Source organism: Moschus berezovskii, chromosome 2, assembly GCF_049115385.1.
Source record: "Moschus berezovskii isolate FMDL1 chromosome 2, NW_MosBer_1.0, whole genome shotgun sequence".
Lineage (NCBI taxonomy): Eukaryota > Metazoa > Chordata > Mammalia > Artiodactyla > Moschidae > Moschus > Moschus berezovskii.
In genome coordinates this window covers 138,706,293-138,723,721 of record NC_142461.1, presented here as the reverse complement: position 1 = coordinate 138,723,721, position 17,429 = coordinate 138,706,293, and the positions used below count along the sequence as shown (strand labels likewise).

General features: G+C 36.8%; 1 protein-coding gene across 3 annotated transcripts in view; it reads right to left on the bottom strand.

Moving 5' to 3' along the window:
• The window catches only part of TUBGCP5 (tubulin gamma complex component 5), a 61,904-nt gene that overhangs the window by 30,307 nt on the left and 14,168 nt on the right, over positions 1 to 17,429 (bottom strand). For all 3 annotated transcript variants that reach the window (XR_008682104.2, XM_055397561.2, XM_055397560.2), the window contains exons 4-7: positions 9,764 to 9,860; positions 9,299 to 9,378; positions 8,768 to 8,903; positions 4,570 to 4,684 (exon numbers count right to left, since the gene is read on the bottom strand). Coding sequence is in view for 2 of the 3 variants with exons in the window: in XM_055397561.2 (XP_055253536.2) it covers positions 4,570 to 4,684; positions 8,768 to 8,903; positions 9,299 to 9,378; positions 9,764 to 9,860 (428 nt within the window). In the remaining variant the exon portion in view is untranslated. The remainder of the gene's footprint in view (positions 1 to 4,569; positions 4,685 to 8,767; positions 8,904 to 9,298; positions 9,379 to 9,763; positions 9,861 to 17,429) is intronic.

Below are 17,429 nucleotides of genomic sequence, written 5' to 3'. Positions count from 1 at the left end.
AAAAAGATATCCACACATAACATTAAAGATAGTCATCAAATCATAAGAGAACAAAAGAAATGGGAAGAAAAAGACCTACAGAAACAAATCCAAAACAGTTAATAAACTGGCAACAGAAACATACATATTGATAATTACCTTAAACGTAAGCAGACTAAATGCTCCAACCAAAAAACACAGTCTGGATGAACAGGTACAAAAACAGGACCTGTATACATCTGCCTACAAGAGACTCACTTCAGATCTAGAGACACATACTAAAAGTGATGGGACTCAAAAAGGTATTCCATGAAAATGGAAATCAGCACAAGGTTGATGCAGCAACACTTACATGAAACAAAACAGACTTTAAAATAAAGACAAGAGACAAAAAAGGACATTACACAATGACCCACAGATCCATCCAGTAAGATACAATGGCTGCGTAAACATATATGCAGCCAACATACAAGTACCTGAATGCACAACTAAAATGTTAACAAATATAAAAGGAGAACTGATAGTAACCCAATAATAATGGGAGACAGTAATACCCACTTATGTTAATGGACAGAGCATCCCGACAGAAAATAAACAGGGAAACACGGCTTTAAGTTACACATTACAGTAGATCACCTTACTGATATTTACAGAACATTCCATTTGAAAGCAGTAGAACACACATTCTTTTCAACTGCACATGGAACATTCTCCAGGACAGATCACATGCTGGGCCACAAAGCAAGACTCAGTAAATTAAATGGAAATCATATCAAGCATCTTTTTCAACCACAATGCTATGAGATGAGCAATCAACTATGAGGAAAAAAAGCTGCAAAAAAAAAAAAAAAAAAAGTGGGTCATGGGTAACTGATGAAATCAATGAGGAAATAAAAAAAAATACCTGGAGACAAATGAAAACACAAACACATTAATCCAAAGTCTATTTACTGAAAATAGCAGTTCTAAGACAAATGTTTACAGTGATACAAACCTAACTCAGGAAGAAAGAAAAATCTCGAACAACCTAACCTTGCACCTAAAGGAACTAGAAAAAGATGAGCAAATAAAACACAAAGTTAGTAGAAGGAAAGAAACCATTAAGTAAATGTTAACAGATCTAAAAGAAGATATTGACAGTAACACAATAATGATGGTAGACTTCAAATAAATGAAATAGAGACAAATAAAGAAGACCAATGAAACTAAGAGCTGGTTCCTTGAAAAGATAAACAAACTTGACAAACCTCTATTTAATCAGACTCAGTGGGGGAAACACACACACACACAAAACCAAAACAAAACAGAGAGAAGGCCCAAATCAATAAAGTCAGAAATGAAAAAGGAAAAGTTAAAACTGACACCACAGAAATATGAAGGGTAATGAGAAAATACTATGAGCAACTATATGTCAACAAAACGAACAACCTAGCAGGAATGGACAAGGTCCTGGGAATGTACAATCTCCCAAGACTGAATCACAAAGAAATAGAAAGCATGAATGAACAAACATCCAGTAATTAAGTTGAATCAGTACTCAGAAAAAGTCCCAACAAACAAAAGACCAGGACCAGATGGTTTCACAGGTGCATTCTACCAAACATTTAGAGAAGAGTTAACATCTATCCTTCTGAAACTATGTCAACAAAATTGCAGAGGAAGCAACACTTTTGACCTCACTCTATGAAGCCACCATCACGCTGATATGACAAAGATATCACACAAAAAAAGAAAATTACAGGCCATCACCTGATGAACACAGATTATTAATACAAAAGTCCTCAACAAAATACTAGCAAACTGACTTGAACAATGCATTTAAAGGGTCATATATCATGATTAAGTAGTATTTATTCCAGGCATACAAGAGATTTCTCAGTATCTGCAGATTAGTCAATGTGATACACCACATTAACAAACTGAAAAATAAAAACCATATGATCATCTCAATAGATGAAGAAAAAATCTTTGATAAAATTCAACATCAAAATATGATAAAAACTCTTCAGAAAAGGAATACACCTTAACATAATAAAAGTCATATTATGAACAAACCCACAGCTAACATCATACTCAAAGATGAAAAACTGAACGCATTCCTCTAGGATCAGGAAAAAGACAAGGATGTTCAATGTTCACTCTTGCCACTTTTAGTCAACATAGTTTTGGAAGTCCTAGCTATGGCATTTAGAGAAGAAAAAAATAAAAGGAACCAAAATTGGAAAAGAAGTAAAACTGTCACTATTTGCAGATGACATGATTGTATACATAGAAAGTCCAAAAGATGCCCCCAGAAAACTACTAGAGCTTATCAATAAATTCAGTAAAGTTGCTGCATACAAAATTAATATACAGAAATATGTTGCATTTCTATACACTAGCAACAAAATGTCAGAAAGAGAAAGTAAGGCAACCATTCCATTTACTGCTGCTGCTGCTGCTAAGTCACTTCAGTCGTGTCCGACTCTGTGTGACCCCATAGACGGAAGCCCACCAGGCTCCCCCGTCCCTGGAATTCTCCAGGCAAGAACACTGGAGTGGGTTGCCATTTCCTTCTCCAATGTGTGAAAGTGGAAATTGAAAAGTGAAAGTGAAGTCGCTCAGTCGTGTCCGACCCCTAGCGACCCCACGGACTGCAGCCTACCAGGCTGCTCCATCCATGGGATTTTCTAGGCAATAGACTAAAATATTTAGGAATAAACCTAGTTAAAGAGGCAAAAGATCCATACTCTGAAAACTGTAAAGATGTTAATGAAAGAAATTTAAAACAACTCAAACAGCTGGAAAGATATGCAGTGTTCTTGGATTGGAAGAATCACTGTTGTTAAAATGACCATACTACCCAAGGAAATCTACAGGTTCTATGCAATCCCTATCAAATCACCTATGGCATTTTTCACAGAACAAAAGCCTTAAAATTTGTATGGAAACACAAAAGACCCAAAATAGCCAAAACAATCTTGAGAAAGAAAAATGGAGCTGGAGGACTTCAGACTATACTACAAAGTTACAGTAATCAAAACAGTATGGTACTGACATAAAAACGTACATACAGATCAATGGAACAGGACAGAAAGCCAAGAAATATAACCACACATTCATGGTCAATTAATCTACAACAAAGGAGATAAGAATAAATAATGCAGAGAAACAGTCTCTTCACTAAGTGGTGCTTGCAAAACTGGACAGCTGATGTAAAAGAATGAAATTAGAACATTCTGTAACACCATATACACAAATAAAATGGATGAAAGACCAACGTATAAGATATGACATCATAAACTCATAGAAAACAACATACTGAAATATTCTCAGACATAAATCCCAGCAATATTTTGTTGTATCTGTCTCCTAGAGTAATGAAAATAAAAAAAAACCCAACAAATGATACATAATTAAATTTAAAACCTTTTGCACAGTAAAGGAAACCATAAACAAAACAGAAAGACAACTGAGCAACTGGGAGGAAACATCTGCAGATAAAGCAATTAATTAGGGACTGATTTCCAAAATCTATAATCAGCTCCTATAGCTTAGTATAAAAAAACAAACCATCAAAAACTGGGCAGAAAACCTAAACAGACATTTCTCCAAAGACGATACACGGATGGGCAACAGACATATGAAAAGACTCCCAATACTACTAATTATTAGAGAAATGCAAAACAAAACTACAGTGAGGCATCAGATCATACCACTGAGAATGGCCATCATTAAAAAGTCTGCAAATAATAAACGCTGGAGAGGGTGCCGAGAAAAGGAGTCCTCCCCCACCGGTGGTGGGAAGGCAGTCTGCTGCAGCCACTAAAGAGAGCCGTACAGAGGCTCCTCATAAATTAACAACAGTTTGCCACATGATCCTGTATTCAACTCCTGGGCATATATCCACAGAAAACTCTAATTTGAAAAGATACGTGTACTCCAAAGTTCATAGCAGTACTATTTACAATAGCTCAAGACATGGAATAGTCCAAGACATGGAATCAACCTACATGTCCATCGACAAATGGATAGAGATGTGGCACACATATACACACTAACTGGAATATTATTCACCCATAAAAAAAATCATTGTCTGCAGCAGCATGGATAGACCTAGAGATTATCATACTAAGTGAAGTAAGAAAGCCAAATGCAAATATCATATGATATCACTTGTATGTGGAATCTAAAAAAAAAAAAAGATGCAAATGAACTTATTTACAAAACAGAAATGTACTCATAAGCATAGAAAACTCATAGTAACCAAAAGGGATAGCAGGGGTGAGGGTGGAGATAAACCAGGAATTTGGGATTAACATATATACTACTAAATATAAAACAGGTAAACAAGGACCTACTATATAGGACAGGAAACTATATTCAACATCTTGTAATAACTCAGTGGAAAGGACTCTGAAAAAAATATATACATATACACATGTATGTGTGCGTAACTGTATACCTGAAACTAATACAACACTGTAAATTAAGCATACTTCAATTTTATAAAAGTTTAAGGAACTACTTGATTTAAATCACAACTCAGAACCAAATATTAAAACATAAAGTTTCTTCTATCAACACATGAAATGAAAACTAGCTTCTTACCAGACAGTAGCTAGATTGGAATGCAAATGTAAACTATGAGGAAATCTTGAGGACCTGACTGTCCAGTACTGATGGACTACATGCTGTTCCAACCAGCTTCGGGCATCTGGTTCATCTAGTGGAAAGAAATTTAGTTACATTTAAGTTATAAGAGTTAAGAAAAGAATACTTGATCAACTTTGCTATGACAGGCAGACTTAGGATTCCATTCAAATATTCAATTGAAAAACGCTCTTTAAAATAACAGCTGACACCATTTATATATATATAAAATCAGTTAAAACTATAGAGACATATATACAAAATTTAATTAATGTCACTGCTACAAATTTAAAAAGCTACTCAATCTTAAAATGACCCCATGAATAAAAAACACAACCAGTATATTTGAATAGTTTAATAATCATGATGCTAGGAGGGATTGGGGGTGGGAGGAGACGGGGACGACAGAGAATGAGATGGCTGGATGGCATCACCAACTCGACGGACATGAGTTTGAGTGAACTCCAGGAGTTGGTGATGGACAGGGAGGCCTGGCGTGCTGTGATTCATGGGGTCGCAAAGAGTCGGACACGACTGAGCGACTGAAATGAACTGAACTGAACTGAATAATCGTGAAAGACATTGAAATGGTAACTAAAGATGTTTTCAAGCACCCCCAAAGCCTTAGGACTGGTACTAAGCTTTGAAGGATTACCCATCTTATATAGATTGGTGAATAAAACAGAAAAAAGGGAAAGCTACCGAACATCATGAGGCTAATATAACCTTGCTTCTAAAACCAAATGAAGACATAATAACAAAAAGTAATTCATCAAAGAATAAAGATTAAAAATTTCCATTTAAAAAAAGCTAATAACCCAATCACATGATGTAGTCAAAAGAAGTTTAGCTCAGGAATACAATAACGATTCACTATCAAAAAAAATCTACCAGTAAAGTAGGAGAGCAAAATAGATGAATTATAGAATTACCTCACAGATAAAGAACAGCATTTGATAAAATCATATTTATTTATGATTAAAGACTACCAGAAAAACAGGAATAAGTCTTAATTTTGCAAAGGTCACATATCCAGAACCTATGCCAAAACTATCATACTTAGCTAAGGAATTTCATGGGCAACCTTCTTGGGATAAAAACCACTCTAGGAAATCCACGCCCATTGCTATTGTTTCCTCTGTAGACGAGAGGGTTGGCCAGCAAACAGACATTATTAAGATATAAGAACTGGTAGTGGATAAAACTGTCAATATTTGCAAAGAATACTGATCATCTTTTCAAAAACCCAATATTTGGGGAATTAACAATATATAACTAATACAAGAGTTCAGCAAGAATGCTGGGAAAAAAAACAATTTACAAAAACCAAGTGTCCCCCTACATTAGCAAAAATAAAACAAAAAAAAAGACATTATTAATCGTAACAACTATTAACACCAGAGGAATCAATAAATACTTAAGATCTTGACAAAGAAAATTTCTAAAACCTAGTAAGACATAAAAGAATTAGAATAGATATTTCCACAGAAAAGATGTCAAATCTCCCCAAGCTAAATCGATAAATTCAATGCAATCCCAATAATAATTCCAGGTGGATTTCTTTTTTTTCAGCTGGATTTTTAAAAAGGAACTTACTAAACTGCTCCCAAAATGTCTTCAGAAGAATAAAAGTCTACAAATAGCTAAGCCAGTTTTGAAAAAGAGTAAAGGAGAAGCGAAAACTTGCCTTCTGTTTGTTGAAACACATTACAAAGACATATAAACAGTCTGTGCTTCCACAACTCACACTCAGGACAGAGAACTGAATAAGTGTATTTCAGAAATAAGTGTATCAATATACAATAATTTTAGAACCACAAAGCAATGTGGAAAGAATGGACTGTTCACTAGACACTGCTGGGAAATTTGCTCCTGACATTGGAGAAAAATAAGCTGTTCTTCACTTCATATATAAGAGAAGAGCTGGTGGTCACTGAAGAGCTACACAAAAACTATAAAAAAGCAAAGAGAAGGAAAATACAGGGGAATGTTTTCATAAAGAAAATATCAAGGTCCAAATTCTAACCATATCAAGAAAAATTCACAGATATAAGTACAATAAAATATTTTTAAAAATCAGATTCTGTTTGAAGGATACCATGAAAATGTTAACAGGCGACTAAGGGAAGAAAATGTATAAAACCTTGGAATTACTATCTACATACACAAAGAACTCTGACTGGTGGGAATGGGTAGGAAGGACATGAAACTCCAAAGAAAAGCAAGGAAAGGACATCCATGGACACATCATATAAGGGGCAAGCCTGAGGGAACCAAGGGATCCGAAGTTCTTATCCTGAGTAGTCAGACAGACACAAATGAGAACAGCAGACCAAATCAAAGTGGGCGATCCAATCAAGCAGGGGTGAGACTATGGGCATGGCACCAGGGAGAAGGGGAGAAGGTAGCTTAGGTCTATCAACAAGAGAAGCAATAACACAAGTGTGGTGCTGCAAACTGCAGTATCCTATGGAGCCATTAGAGCAACAGAAAAAATGTTCATAGAGCAACAGGGCCAGATTAAAACAGGTAAATGGAAAGAGTGAAAGAACAGAGATTACACACAGCATATTATCAGCATGTAATTTAAAAATAAAATACAACCAATAGACACAATGTACTTTACAAGACCTCAATGTGTTTGAGAACAGATATCAAATACATTAGAAGAGCCTGTCACTGGGCTGGCAGAGAAAGCGGAGTGAGAATCAGAAAGAGCATATGAGCAGAAATAAGCGAAACCAAAAGGCCCTGCACAGGCTGCTGTTCATGACATTGAGTTGATTAATCCACATTCTGCCCTAACGGTCCAACTCAATAATGAAAAAGAGAGAGAAGAGAAAAGAAACCAGAAAATTGTTAGTATGCTAAATCAGTTTTAACTACTTTATGTGCATTCGGCAAGGTTCAGGTACAATGAACAGGGCCAGGTCAGAGATCCCAGCTTCTGGAGTTAGCTTCACAGCTGTGCACGTAAGAAAACCATTATAACCACATTTTGTTTTTTATCTACAAAATGAGAAGTAGGATTAGATGTTCTAATCTCTAAGGTTGTTTCTAGTTAGATTCTACCAAATCATACTTTTTCACTAAAAACTGAAAAAGCATTAAAATTTAAAATTGTGTAAGATATTTTTCTTTTATTTAATCACTAACTTTAGAACCTTCTGATGAAGGTGAAAGAGAGTGAAAAAGCTGACTTAAAACTCAACGTTCAGAAAACTAGGATCATGGCATTTGGCCCCATCACTTCATGGCAAATAGGTGGGGAAACAGTGACAGACTTTATTTTCTTGGGTTCCAAAATCACTGCTGGAGGGTGACTGCAGCCATGAAATTAAGACGCTTGCTCCTTGGAAGAAAAGCTATGACCAACCTAGACAGCATATTAAAAAGCAGAGACATCATTTGCCTAGTTAAAGCTATGGTTTTTCCAACAGTCATGTTTGGATGTGAGAGTTGGACCATAAAGAAGGCTGAGAGCCGAAGAATTGATGCTTTCAAACTGTAGTCCTGGAGAAGACTCCTGAGAGTCCCTTGGACTGCAAGGTGATCAGACCAGTCAATCATAAAGGAAATCAATCCTGAAAATTCATTGGAAGGACTGATGCTGAAGATGAAGCTCCAATACTCTGGCCACCTGATGCGAAGATCAAACTCACTGGAAAAGACTTTGATGTTGGGAAAGATTGTAGGCAGGAGGAGAAGGGGATGATAGAGGATCAGATGGTTGGATGGCATCACGGACTCGATGGACACGAATTTGAGCAAACTCCTGGAGACAGTGAAGGGCAGGGAAGCCTGGCGTGCTGCAGTCCATGGAGTTGCAAAGAGTTGGACATGACTGAGCAACTGAATAACAACTTTAGCAAAGCCAATCTTTCTTCAGTATAAACAAACCATTTAAGACTAACAAAGTTCTCAGACCTATAAAAAAAGACCAAATTGCACTCTAAATGCCTTTTCAACATTAATTCTATAGAGCTATAATATTTATAATGCATCACAGAAGATCTGCCAATGGTTTAAAAAGGTTTGTTTTATTAGGAAGGCAGAGCTTACCAATGTTATAAATCACAGGGGACTGATTCTCAAAGCCTGCCTTTCCTTTTAGAGAATTCTATTAGAGATGCCAGCATTCCAGAACACACAGTACCTTTCCAGATGACTCGAGGCCCCAGTTTTCTGTTTTGATCTTGTTCTTCTAATGGTGTCCTGTCCACCTGAATCCCAGAGTCCTCTCTGCTTAAGGACTGTTGATCATTTTCATCTTCACTCTCTTCAGACCAATTCTGATTAAAAGAAGGAAATATATCTTAACCTTAGAGCACCTAACAAATGGACCTATTGAGATTAAAAGATTATGAAAATTTCAGAAGAAAAGCAAAAACTATACCAAATCAAACTTTTTCTACATGTTGAAAGTTGCTATTAGAGGATGGAATTATTTCTGGTGGCAAAAATCGCTAGATTTATAGCTCCTTAAGGGATATATATATATTCATTCTGATCAACTTTCTGGTACCAGTATTTTGGTGCAAAATCTTAATAAAAATTCCAAAATAAACTACTCTAATTCAGTGAAGAGTCTTCCTATTTCAGATAAGTTACTATAGGGCAGATGGACCCATAAAAATAATGTAAATAACCTGGGATGTATTTATATAGCAAAACTACTGCCGCTCACCGGTGTGTTTACATTTGGGCCAAGGTCAATTTCTTCACCTTCCATCAAGTATTTTCCCCAGTCAAAATCATCCTTCTTTTCTAAAATATAACAGAAGAATCTCATCAGTTTTATCAGAAATATATGGGAAAGAAACCCCAAAGTATAGTAAAAAGTTTAGCAAAACTCAAAATAAAACATAATTGAGAAATGAAAGTTCAAAAACACCGAAACTCAATAAATTGACATTCTAATGTATTTAAAATTTTAATTTTTATCTTCAGTTCTGATTTTTCTCTTTACATAGCTGAAAGTAGTTTACCTTACAAAGTCATAATTTCTATTTTATATGAAAATTTACAATTACAATTGCATTTCAAGACAATAGAAATATTTATTTCATACATTTATTTACAGCTTTTTATAAACTCTTAATGTCTAGTAATTATATCATAAAACCAGTTTCTCTCTTATTTGGTAACATACCCATTTCTTTATCTCTTGGTGTTTCCACATAATTGCTGTTCGAAGGAGAATCAGACAGACACAGAAGAAGTGACAGTATGGAATAATGTACATCTGTCTTTAAAACAAGAAATGAAAAATATGAATCACTGAGGTTGGTAAGAGCTTTCTAAACTAGTTTGAGTAAATAAAACTTCACCCTGGGACTTCCCTGGACATGCAGTAGTTAAGACTTGGAACTTCCACTGCTGGAGGAATGAGTTTGATCCCTGGGTGAGGAACTAAGATCCTGTATGCCAATTTGGTGCAGGCCCTTCCCTCAAAAAAAGAACAGATTACCTCATGACAGTTATGTCCTCCATTTTTTGTGTGTGCTTCAAGAAAACAATCATACCTAAATAAGTCTCGGTCTCTAAACTTGCTTTTTTATAGTTCAAACATGTACAGATAGAGGCGCCTGTGCAACAACGCACTACCTGAATCATACTGAGGAACTGTCAGACCAGTCTAAACTGGAGGACAAGCTACCAAATAATTAGCCTGCTCTCTTCAATAATGTCAAGGTCAGAAAAAAATGGTGAGGAATGTTCTGGATCAAAGGATGCCGACTGATGAACCTGAACAAAAAGCACACAGATGTTCCTTTTACTATTCTTCAACTTCCATGCTGTTTCAAAATTTAAACTGCATTTATAAAAATCACATTTAAAAAGGTGTCAAAGTTGGCAACACTCCAAATAAGCAAACTGTGCATGGAGACTGTGCATGGAAGGAGAGAGGAATTAAACTCAAGGAATGGAGGGGAAGTTTCAGGTGACCTCCCCCTATTATATAATGTGTGGTGCTTCATGTACATCTTGATAGCGTTTATCATAATCATAACTAAATAGCTATTCAGTAACTACTTGGGTAGCGATGATCATGTATTGCTTATTCTGTATTCGCACAACCCAGTGGCGCCAGGGACACAGAAGACACTTGGTAAACTTCCCCAGGTATAAGGCAACGTATGGCTAGTAAGACTGCAAGAGCTGCCTCTTTTTAGATACTTTCTCTGCTTGGAAATGCCTTAACATCCTTTAACCAAAAAAAGAAAAACAGAAGATGAAACTTTAATTCCGTAGAGAAAGGTGATCTAAAATGTAAATAATTGAAGAAAATAACTCCCAATATATAAATCTATTATTTTGTGGTAATCACTTATGTCAGATTGCTTATCCTGAAAGAACTCTGTACACCTGAAACTAGTTTCATGTATTAGAAATAACATACTGATGGTATTAAGGAAAAAAGACTGCTGCTAAGTTAGGACTATGAAAGTTAACACTTAGATGATATAGGAGACTGTCTAAGATGGTGGATTGGGAAGTTCATGTCCTACAGGCACACCAAAATTGCAACTATTTACAGAGCAACTAATAGTGAGAATGATGGCTCAGTGGTAAAGAATCTGCCTACCAACATGGAGATGCAGGTTCAATCCCTGGGTCAGGATGATCCCCTGGAGAAGAAAATGGCAACCCACTCCAGTGTTCTTGCCTGGGAGATTCCATGGACAGAAGAGCCTGGTGGGCTACAGTCCATGGGGTTGCAAAAGAGTCAGACATGACTTAGCAACTAAACAACAACAATTGGTGACTATGTCCCTGCAGGCTGGCAGAAAAGATCTTCTACAACTAAAGAAACAAAGAAGGAATCACCATGAGATGGGTAAGTGAGGTGGGAACATGGCATAGTCAAGATCCATGCACCCAGTTAAAATTATCCTCCCACAAATGGGAACTCTCCCCAAGGAGTGAGGGGTCTGAGCCACACATCTGGCTCTGCAGCCTTGGAGCTCTGCACTGGGAAGATGCGCCTCTAGAACTTTTGGCTGTGAAGGCCAGTAAAGCTTATATTCAAGTGGCTCAGAAGGCTATGGGAAATAGACTTCACTCTTAAAGGGTGAACACACAAGTCTCACATGTTCTAGGACCCAGGGCATAAAGAGCAATTTGAAAGGAGCCTCGGTCAAACCCACCTGCTGATCTTGGAAAGCACCCTGAGGATACAGATGCTGATGGCAGCCACCTTGGAGAGCTTGTTCTATGAGGACATGAGTGCAAGCAAGCACCATCTTCGAGTATTTCTCCAGCCTATTAGCACAGGGGGCTTACCTGCCCAACAGCCAATCAGCAACAAGCCTCGGACCCCCAGGCAAGCTGCCAGCCATGTGGAGACCAAGGCCCAACTACCAGTGTGTTCAGGACCCAGCCTCACTCACCAGTGGACCAGCACAGGGACTTCCTGGGTCCTGAAGCCAGCTGTGCCAGGCGCCAGCACTGCCCACCAGCAGCTGGCAGACCTAGACGAGGCCAGCTCACGTAGCCAACCGTGCTGAGGATCAGTCCTATGTACTACTGAGCCTACAACAGTTAGCCCACAATAGAAGGGTCCATGTAGCCCATAGAGGGGACACTCATAGAGCAAACAGCTCTGGTGACCAGAGGGCAGTGCTCTGCCGGGGGCCCAAAGACATCTCTTACATAAGGCCACTTCTCCAAGACTGGGAAACATGAGCATTCTACCTAATGAACAGAAATAAAAACACAGGATTAGGGAAAATGAGGTGACAAAAAAATATGTTCCAAATGATGGAACAAGATAAGATGCCAAAAAAAAAAAAAAGAAGCAAAGTGGAGATAAGCAATCTATCTGGTAGACTTCCCCAAACTCAGGAGAAGAATGAATGAACACAATGAGAAGCATTACAAAAAGTTAGAAAACACAAAGAAAAACCAAACACAGGTAACGAATACAATAACTGAGATTAAAAATACACTAGAAGTAATTCACAGTAGATGAGATAATATAGAGGAATGAATGGATCAATGAAGTACAAGATGGAGTACTGGAAATCAGGCAAGCTGAACAGAAAAAAAAAAACAAAAAACAAGGATAGTTTAAGAGAGTTCTGGGACAATGTCAAGAATACTAACATTCATATTACAGGGGGAGGTCCCTGAAGAAGAAGGAGAAATGGGCAGAGAACTTATTTGAAGGGATGATAGCTGAAAAATTCTTTAACATGAGAAAGGAAACAGACATTGAGCTCAGAAACACAGAGTCCTAAACAAGATCAACCCAAAGAGATCCACCTCAAGATACACTGTAATTAAAATACAAAAAATTAAAGCTAAAGAGACAATCTTAAAGTCAGTAAAGGAAAAGCAATGTTACTTACAAAGAAATTCCCTTAAGGCTATCAACTGGCTTTTTTGTGGAAACTTTCCAGCCCAGAATGGAGTAGCATGATACATTTAAAGTGATGGAATAAAAAAAAAAAACAACAACCCTACAACCAAGAATACTTTACCCAGCAAGGCTACATCCAGATTTAAAGGAGAGATCAAAAGTTTTACAAATAAGCAAAAGCTTAAAGTGTTCAGCAACACCAAACCAGCTTTTCAAGAATTGTTAAAGGGACTCCTTTAAATGGAAAAGATCACAACTAGAGACAGAAAATTACAAAAGGAAAAGTCTCACTGGTAAAGATGAACATACATTAAAGGTAGTAGTAGATCAACCACTTATATAGCTAGTAGGAAGGGTTAAAAGATAAAAATAATAAAATGGTCTATATCTACAATAAGTATTTAGTATTAGTCGTTCAGTTGTGTCCTAATCTTTGTGACCCCATGGAATGTAGCTCTTCAGGTTCCTCTGATAAATGATCCATATCCACAGTAAGCAATTAAGGGATACACAAAACAAAAAGATATATAAAATATTAAAATGTCAAAAACATTAAATGTTGGGCGGTAACACAGGGCTGTGAAATGTATTCAAACTTAAGAGATCAGCAACTTAAAATAATTATGATTATATAAAGCCTGTTATATAAAAATCTCATGGTTATCACATACCAAAACCCGATAATACACACACACAGAGAAAGAAATCCAAATATTAACACTAAAGATAGTCATCAAATCACAAGAGAACAAAAGAAGAAATGAATGACAACCAAAAAAAGAAAAAAATCCCAGAACAATTGACAAAATGGCAATGATTTTGCCATTATTTATTTGTGGCTGTGCTATGCAGCTTGCCAGATCTTAGTTCTCTGACCAGGGACTGAACCCATGCTCCTGGCAGTGAAAGCAAAACCACTGGACCAACAAGGAATTCCCTCAATAATTACTTTAAATATAAATATCCTATAAAGGCTCCAATCTAATGACAAAGTGTGGTTGAACGGATATAAAAGCAATACCCACATAGATGCTGCTCATAAAGATGAAACATGTAGATGGAAAGTGAGGAAATGGAGAGAGGATTTTCATACAAACGGAAATTAAAGCTGCGGGAGTAAAACTTAAAGACGAAAGAGATCTTAAAGACTGCAAAAGGAGACAAAGGACATTACATAATGATCAAAGGATTAATCCAAGAAGATACAACATCTGTAAATACATAAGAACCCAACTTCAGTTCAGTCGCTCAGTTGTGTCTGACTCTTTGCGACCCCATGAATCACAGCACGCCAGGCCTCCCTGTCCATCACCAACTCCCGGAGTTCACTCAAACTCACATCCATCAGGTAGGTGATGCCATCCAACCATCTCATTCTCTGTCGTCCCCTTCTCCTCCCGCCCCCAATCTTTCCCAGCATCAGAGTCTTTTCCAATGAGTCAACTCGTCACATGAGGTGGCCAAAGTATTGGAGTTTCAGCTTTAGCATCAGTCCTTCCAATGAACACCCAGGACTGATCTCCTTTAGAATGGACTGGTTGGACCTCCTTGCAGTCCAAGGGACTCTCAAGAGTCTTCTCCAGCACCACAGTTCAAAAGCATCAATTCTTCGGCGATCAGCTTTCTTCACAGTCCAACTCTCACATCCATACATGACCATGGGAAAAACCATAGCCTTGACTAGACGGACCTTTGTTGGCAAAGTAATGCCTCTACTTTTTAATATGCTATCTAGGTTGGTCATAACTTTCCTTCCAAGGAGGAAGTGTCTTTTAATTTCATGGCTGCAATCAGCATCTGCAGTGATTTTGGAGCCCAAAAAAATAAAGTCTGACACTGTTCCACTGTTTCCCCATCTATTTCCCATGAAGTGATGGGACCAGATACCATGATCTTAGTTTTCTGAATGTTGAGCTTTAGAACCTAACTTAGGAGGACCTAAATACAGAAATCAAATAACAAACATAAAAAAAAGGAAAGTAACACAATAATAGTAGGGGACGTCTTTCCAAACATAATGGACAGATCATCTAGACAGAAATAAATTAGGAAACACTGGCCTTAAGTGACACATAAGGTCAGATGGACTTAACAGATACATGTAGGGCATTTCACTCAAAAAATAGCAGAATACACATTCTCCAGGAAAGATCACATACTAGGCCACAAAACAAGACTCAGTAAATTTAAGAAGACTAAAAATCAGTTCAGGCATCTTTTCTGACCACAATGCTATGAAACTAGAAATCAACTACAAAAAAAAATTTGCAAAAAAAACACAAACAAAACCATGGGAGACTAAAGAATGTGCTACTAAAGAACCAATGGGTCACTGATGAAATCAAAGAGGAAATCAAACATATGTAGAGACAAATGAAAAAAGAATATGATTCAAAAATCTATGGGACACAGCAAATGCAGTTCTAAGAGGGATGTTTACAGCAGTACAAACTCACTTCAGAAAAAAGAAAAATATCTAGTAAACAACATAACCTCACACCTTATGGGAACTAGAAAAAGAACAAACAAAACCCAAAGTTAGTAAAAACAAAGAAATCATAAAGATTCACAGCAAAAATAAATGAAATAGAGACCAAAAAATATAGAAGAGATCAGTGAAACTAAGAGTTGGTTCCTTGAAAAAATAAACAAATTTAATAATTTATCAGACTCATCAAAAAAAGAAAGCAGACCCACGTCAATACAATCAGAAATGGAGACGTTATAACTCACAGCACAGAAATATAAAGGGTAATAAGACACTACACAAAGAAGTATATACCAATAAAATGAACAATCTAGAAGAAATGGACAAATTCCTGGGAATGTACAGTCTCCCAAGACTGAATCAGGAAGAAATAGAAAATATGAACAGACCAAATTCCAGTAATTAAATTCAACTGGTAACCAAAAAGTTTCCAACAAACAAAAGTCCAGGACTAGATGGGTTTACAGGTGAACTCTATCAAATGTTTAAGAAGAGTCAACATCTATCCTTCTGAAACTATTTCAAATACTGCAAAGGAAGGAACACTTCTGACATCATTCTGGGAGGCCACCTGATACCAAAATCAGAGAAAAATATCACACAAAAAAGGAAAATCACAGGCCAATATCACTGATGAACACAGATGCAAAAATGCTCAACAGAATATGCAAATGATACATTAAAAGTCATATATCACGATCAACTGGAGTTTATCATAGGGATTAAGGATGATTCAAATCTGCAAACTGATATGATACATCACATTAATAAATGGAAAATAAAAATTATATGATCATTTCAACAGAAGAAGAAAAAAGTTTTAGACAGAATTCGACATCCATTTATGATAAAAAACTCGTGAAAAAAACATGTATAGACAGACTATACCTCAACATAATAAAGGCCATATATGATATGCCCACATTTAATATCATATTCAAGGGTGACAGCATATTCTCTTAACATCAGACAAAAGATAAGGATGACCAATTTTGTCACTTCTATGCAACATAAGTCTTAGCCACAGCAAACAGAAAAGGTAAAGAAATAAAAGGAATACAAACTGGAAAGGAAGAAGTAAAACTGTTATTGCAGATTACATGATAACATATATATATATAAATCCTAAAGATGCCACAATAACACTATTAGAACTATTTCATGAATCCACTAAAGTTGCAGTACACAAAATTAATATACAGAAACCTGCTGCATTTCTATACACCAACAACGAACTATGAGAAGGAAAAATTAGGAAAACACTCCCATTTACAATTGTATCAAGAATAAAATACTTAGGAATGAATCTAACTGAGAATGTATACCACCTATACTTGGAAAAAACACACTGGCAAATGAAGCTGAAGATGACACAAAGAAATGAAAAGATCTACAGTTGTTACGCATTGGAAGAATTCATACTGCTAAAATGACAACACTAGGCAGCTTCCCTGGTGGCTCAGAGGTTAAAGTGGCTGCCTCCAATGCGGGAGACCTGGGTTCGATCCCTGGGTTGGGAGGATCCCCTGGAGAAGGAAATGGTAACCCACTCCGGTATTCTTGCCTGGAGAATCCCATGGACGGAGAAGCCTGGTAGGCTACTGTCCACGGGGTCGCAAAGAGTCAGACACGACTGAGTGACTTTACTACTACTACTACTACTAGTCAGCAATCTACAGATTCAATGCATCCCTATCAAAATACCAGAGGTACTTTTCACAGAACTACCACAAATAATTCTGAAATTTGTATGGAAACACAACAGATCCTAAATAGCCAAAACAATTTTGTAAAGGAAAAACAAAATGAAACAAAACACTCCCTTATTTCAAACTACACTATAAAGTTACAGTAACCAAAACAGCATGATATTGACACAGAAATATACACACAGATCAATGGAACAGAAGAGCGAGCCCAGAGTTAAGTCCAAATGTATACGGTCTATTATTCTATGACAAAGAA